The sequence below is a fragment of the Gigantopelta aegis genome, chromosome 4, assembly GCF_016097555.1.
Source record: "Gigantopelta aegis isolate Gae_Host chromosome 4, Gae_host_genome, whole genome shotgun sequence".
In the NCBI taxonomy this organism is placed as follows: domain Eukaryota; kingdom Metazoa; phylum Mollusca; class Gastropoda; order Neomphalida; family Peltospiridae; genus Gigantopelta; species Gigantopelta aegis.
The window spans coordinates 15,286,090-15,292,089 of NC_054702.1; the positions used below are offsets into that span (position 1 = coordinate 15,286,090).

The window sequence follows — 6,000 nt, forward strand, 5'->3', positions numbered from 1 at the left end:
TTCAACATTACCTGTCCTCAACAAGTGCATCCCTGAGGACAGGTAATGTATCTATAAAAGAGAAAACACTCCAAGTTTTCTTCATTTCTTTTCAATATTACCTGTCCTCAAGGATGCGCTTGTAGAGGACAGGTAATGTATCTACAAAAGAGAAAACACTCCCATGTTTTCTCCAAACTTTAGTGTTAAAAGATGTGAAAATCATGGGACTGTGGAAATTGTCCGGTGTTGAGAGAATTCCGGTTTATAGAAGGTCCGGTCTTGGGAAGTTTCACTGTAGTGAATTTATTGTGCACTACAAAGTATGTGATATATATATATTTTTTTGCATTGTATTATTTAGGGAAGAAGGCAGGAGACCTTGAACTTGCTGGCCAGTCACTGATTCTGAAGAACAAGGGCAGAAGAAAAGAGTATCCTTTAATTGCTGTTCTCTCACATAACGCAGGGTTCTTACAAGTCGTGGAAATTCTGGGATATCATGGAATTTATAAATATCATTCTTCAGACCTTGAATATCATGCAATATTAAATAATTAGTTATGGTAATTATTTTAATAATTTGTTTGCCCCCATTAATAATACCACAAAATGAGATCGGCAATTTGTCACAAAACACAATAATATTATTCGATGGTGTTGATGTTCACAGAAAAAACCCTGAAAATCTTTTAGAAATGGTCATGGAAAATGCCTTTAAAGTCATGGAATTTGGTTGATAACAAAGTATATAAACCGAGTAATGCTGCTTTTCTGGTAAAAGCCCCTGACACTATCATATTTGTTTCTGTAGTAATTTTTTAATTTAACCTCCCCTCCCCTCACCATAACAAAGACCCCCCCCCCCCCAAAAAAAAAAAAAAACCCACGGAAAAATCTGAACTAAAACACCATTTGTTGCAGCAAGGAGTTTCCTCCGTCACTCTCTACCAAGTGTGAAAAGAATCATGTGTTAGACACCAAAAAAAACATAGTTTAAAATTTGCTGACGTGCTATTAACCAAATAGCTTTGCCTCTTTATAACATCCACTGCTTCAACATTCTTTTATTGTTTATACCATGTCTGATTTCACCTCTGTAAAGTAAAAAGATACCTAATGTCCATATTATGTATGACTCCTTATGACTTTTGATTTTTGGATTTTTTTGTTCATTCATTCACTGATTCATTTATTTATTTATTTATTTATTTATTAATCAATCCTTTTCTTCACCATTTAATCATCCATGCACCAGCTCACTGACTCAATTGTTCATCAAGGAGTTGAAAAACTAAGAAGTGATTGTAACATTTAGATTTAGATCTTTTAGATCTTATTGTCAAGATCAGTTAAAATGTCTGTAGTCATTTCCTTAACTGTTTACAGTGGATATGATTTAGTTTTTGAAGATGATGAAAGCCACAGGGGTTCAGATAAAAAGATGAAAAAGAAAAAATCCAAGCATAGACATGCAAGCAGTGAGAGCAATTCATCTGATAATGGCAAGGTTAGACTTCGTAGAGCTTGTATACTGCAATTTCAAGTTAGATACATGTAGTATTACATAAGAACCGGCCTCGGTGGCGTCGTGGTTAGGCCATCGGTCAACAGACTGTAAGTACTGGGTTTGGATCCCAGTCGAGGCATGGGATTTTTTAATCCAGATACCGACTCCATACCCTGAGTGAGTGCTCCGCAAGGCTCAATAGGTAGGTGTAAACCACTTGCACCAACCAGTGATACATAACTGGTTCAACAAAGGCCATGGTTTGTGCTCTCCTGCCTGTGGGAAGCGCAAATAAAAGATCCCTTGCTGCTAATCGGAAAGAGTAGCCCATGAAGTGGCAACAGCGGGTTTCCTCTCAAAATCTGTGTGGTCCTTAACCATATGTCTGACGCCATATAACCGTAAATAAAAATGTGTTGAGTGCGTTGTTAAATAAAACATTTCTTTCTTTCTATTACATAAGAAAATCTCTATCATATGTAAAGCATTAAATGAGTTTGCACAGTGTTCAAGTGAGGTATGCATGTGATTTCTGAAAATTTCGTGGGGTAACCCAGATTTAAAAGAGATAACTGCAGATGGTGGTTGCCAAATTATTAACCAGCACTTTACGACACCTAACAAAAACTGAGATAATGATAAGTTTGATATAATTTATATATTGTATGAGCTGTTTTGACTTGTTTTATTTCTAACTCAGGTTTAAAAGACACTGATCGTCCTATATTGGGGTATCATTTAATGATAAGTTTGATATAATTTATATATTGTATGAGCTGTTTTGACTTGTTTTATTTCTAACTCAGGTTTAAAAGACACTGATCGTCCTATATTGGGCTATCATTTAATGATAAGTTTGATATAATTTATATATTGTATGAGCTGTTTTGACTTGTTTTATTTCTAACTCAGGTTTAAAAGACACTGATCGTCCTATATTGGGCTACCATTTAATGATAAGTTTGATATAATTTATATATTGTATGAGCTGTTTTGACTTGTTTTATTTCTAACTCAAATTTAAGACACTGATCCTCCTATATTGGGCTACCATTTAATGACCCTACTGAACATTTTCTTACGTCTTTTCCAAAACATTATCACATGGTGCGAGGTGGTATGTGACACTTATACCTACCTGCTAACCATCAAATAAAATTTTATGTAAGCCATTTAGCCAAAAAATACAATAAATGCAACATACCACCAGACACAAAATAATAATCATAATTATTTTGTTAACTCCTGCCACATCCATGTGATCAAAAAATACACAATTTCATTAATAATTAGCATAATTGAATTTTACTGTGTATAGCTTTCAATACAGAAATTTTACTCTGATTAAAACCTTCCAGTAAATATTGAATTTGATTTGGAATAGGAAAAGAAGGAAGGATTATCAACTGAAATGTGGTACTGTATTTGTAGCAGTATAAAAATAATTGTTAGAAGACTTTTAATGAAACGAGACATTTTTTGTTCAGTATTGCATGACAATTTACTATGCAATTTTCAGAGGATGCTACACAATTGTAATATGCTGAATAGTAGTTGTTATTCAAAATTCATAATGTTCTTTGTAAAACTGTTTCAATTTTGTTTGTTGGCAGAATAAACAAAAACATAAAAAGAAGAAATCGAGGAAGAACAGTAGTCCTCCAAGAAGACGATCAAGATCCAGATCAAGATCACGAGATCGTTCCAAGAAGGAAAGAGAAAAACTTGATTATAGAAGAGAAAAAGAAGAATATAAAAGAGACAGAAGGAGAAGTTACAGTCCAGAGGAATATAAAACTTATAGTCGGAACAGAGATGATGCAGACAGACACAGGGACACAAGACAGGACCGAAATCGCTATAGGTGATGATGTCACAGTTTGCTGATGACAGCAAATATCAGAGGCCATATAGAAATGATTGTGGTAGACAGACGTAAAAGAAAGCAAGTGAAGTCGATACAAGTGACTATGCAGTTTTGACAGAACAGAATAAATAATAGTTCAGAAACAAGGACACAGAAATGGAAAATCGTACATGTGGTTTGATACATTCCTAGAGATAAAAAAAAATGTAAAGGGGAAGAGATTGATTGGTGATGACTGCATTACTATTTCATGATGTACGTAGATGAAACCAGAATGATTTTGAAAAATACAAGAAAAGATAATATATCCAAAGCGATTACAGTATGTGAATGCATATTGATCATGGGCTGTGGAACATGAGCTGCAATATATTCTGGCATTCAAATACATGTATTTACATCCACCAGACCATTGATCTGACAGCGCTCCAACCCATTTTCAAATATCTGTACAGGCCAGGAGCCCTGTTAATTAATCTATCATGAAATGAACTGTTATCACCAATCCTCCAAACAATTTGCGTCAATAATAGTCATCACCTAACTAGTTGGGTTTTTTGTTATACTTTTCTTAGTATCTAGTTGTTATAAATGTCTATCTTTAACGGTCATGGCATATTTTCATAATAAGTAGGGTTAGACTTTAACCCACGTTTTGGGAACGGAGAAAATCAAGGATGATGGAAATTGGACACACATCATCTTGTTTCAGATGGCATACACAATTTGTGAATTTCACCTGTTTTGTTTATGAGATTTTGGTGCTACACTTCTCATGCCAGCAACTTGGATAATGGTGCCTTTCATAATCATGAATAAAGTGAACGTTGGCATGTCCCTCACAGAGTGCTGTCTGGTTATCAGTATAAGTAAATTGAATGAACGATAAAAAACTAAATGTATGAAAGAATAATGTACTAAGTGATAACTGGATCTATGTATTTCAGTGGGTCAACATATTTATTCAGCAGGTGTGAGGTTTAGCCAAGTTGCTACACCTCCACCCCCTCCCATTTTGGTTAGGTAATTAGTTTTGCATTTATGTGAAATGGGGGGTCTTGCTTATTATTGCCACCAACCATCATGATGTTCTCTCCCTCTATTAAAAAATCATAGATCTACGTCTCTTCAATTTCATGTCTAACAAAAGTTTAATGACACCACTAGAAGTTGAACACATTGATTATTTAATTATTTCCTATTGGATGTTAAATATTTGATAATTCTGACATATAGTCTTTGAAGAAGCCTACTACATTTTAGCAGCAATGGATCGTTTGTATCCAATTTCCCACAGATAGGACAGAACGTATCATTTGTTTTCATATGCCAGCCATGGGGTACTGGTTGGCATGGGTGGGGGGAGGCAAAGAGAAATAAGGCAAGGGGAAAGAAGGCAAGTGGATTCCATTCTACAACTAAAGCACCTCAGGCAAGCACTCTCATGATGAGCTAGATCTTTCCCATATGTCCGTAAAACCAGTGCTGAATAAACATTTAAAAAAGGTTGATACAGCAATGTTATATATCAGTTTCATCTTTCTACTAAAGTGTCTTAGGCAGACATGATTTTGTATAACTTAAACATTAATTTGTATTGACATGCGATCTTGCAATGCGTGGGTACAGTGAATTGTTACAATATAAAGTATTCCAATATGGACATTAAAAAAAATTCATTGTGTTGGGTGTAAGAATGGCAAATGGTATTATCTGAAACCACCAGACTGTAGAAAAATTAAATGGCCAAAAACGTCTTGTGGTTTATATAGCACTTTATTGAAAGAGAGCAAGGAAGGAAGGAAATGTTTTATTTAATGACGCACTCAACACATTTATTTACGGTTATATGGTGTCAGACATATGGTTAAGGAAACCCACTGTCGCCACTTCATGGCCTACTCTTTCTGATTAGCAGTAAGGGATCTTTTATATGCACCATCCCAGTCGTGGTGCACTGGCTGGAACGAGAAATAGTCCAATGGGCCCACCGACGGGGATCGACCCCACACCGACCACGCATCGATTGAACGCTGTACCACTGGGCTACGTCCCGCCCCTGAAAGAAAGCAAGAGGCAATTGACATCCAAAATAAATAATATGCTTTCTGTTTATGATCAGTTTCATACATAATCTGATACTGAACCGCTGTAAAAATGTAACACTAATCGTATCAAACATGAAACCAATTGTATATCATAGTTGACCACAGAGTGATGTTTACTGTCCCGAAAGTTGTCGCTTTAGTCCCCATTCTTCAGATCTTGCTCGAACGTCTTTGGGGTGAACTACAGGTGTGTGTGCATGGATTTTAGCAAGGGGCGGGGCAGTCTAGACTACAAAGCGAAGTTTATAGTGGAGGTGATCGAGTCATGCTCCTCTGGAAAATATACTTGAAGCAGACCCTGGTCCACGAATAACAGACCCGAGACACCGTCCGATGTGTGATTCAATCCATGTCTAGAATATGCACCACGTGCCCAATATTCAGATTTTTAAAAATGATACTGAATAATTATGAAATATTTTGCACTGTTAGTGTTGCGTTTTTATACCGGTTCAGTATGTCGACATTAGCCGTAGGAATACCTCTATTAAATTAGATATCGTAAACTGAAAGAAGATACTTTTCATTTAAGTGGA

At 35.8% G+C, this 6,000-nt stretch overlaps 1 protein-coding gene across 1 annotated transcript in view; it reads left to right on the forward strand.

Annotated features, from left to right (window-relative positions):
- LOC121372705 (peptidyl-prolyl cis-trans isomerase-like 4) overlaps positions 1-5,112 on the forward strand; it is an 18,155-nt gene extending 13,043 nt beyond the window's left edge. Inside the window, exons 11-13 of the mRNA XM_041499174.1 lie at positions 344-413; positions 1,369-1,489; positions 3,103-5,112. Of these exons, the coding sequence (XP_041355108.1) occupies positions 344-413; positions 1,369-1,489; positions 3,103-3,357 (446 nt within the window). The 3' untranslated portion in view covers positions 3,358-5,112. The remainder of the gene's footprint in view (positions 1-343; positions 414-1,368; positions 1,490-3,102) is intronic.
- The last annotated feature ends 888 nt before the right edge of the window (positions 5,113-6,000 follow it).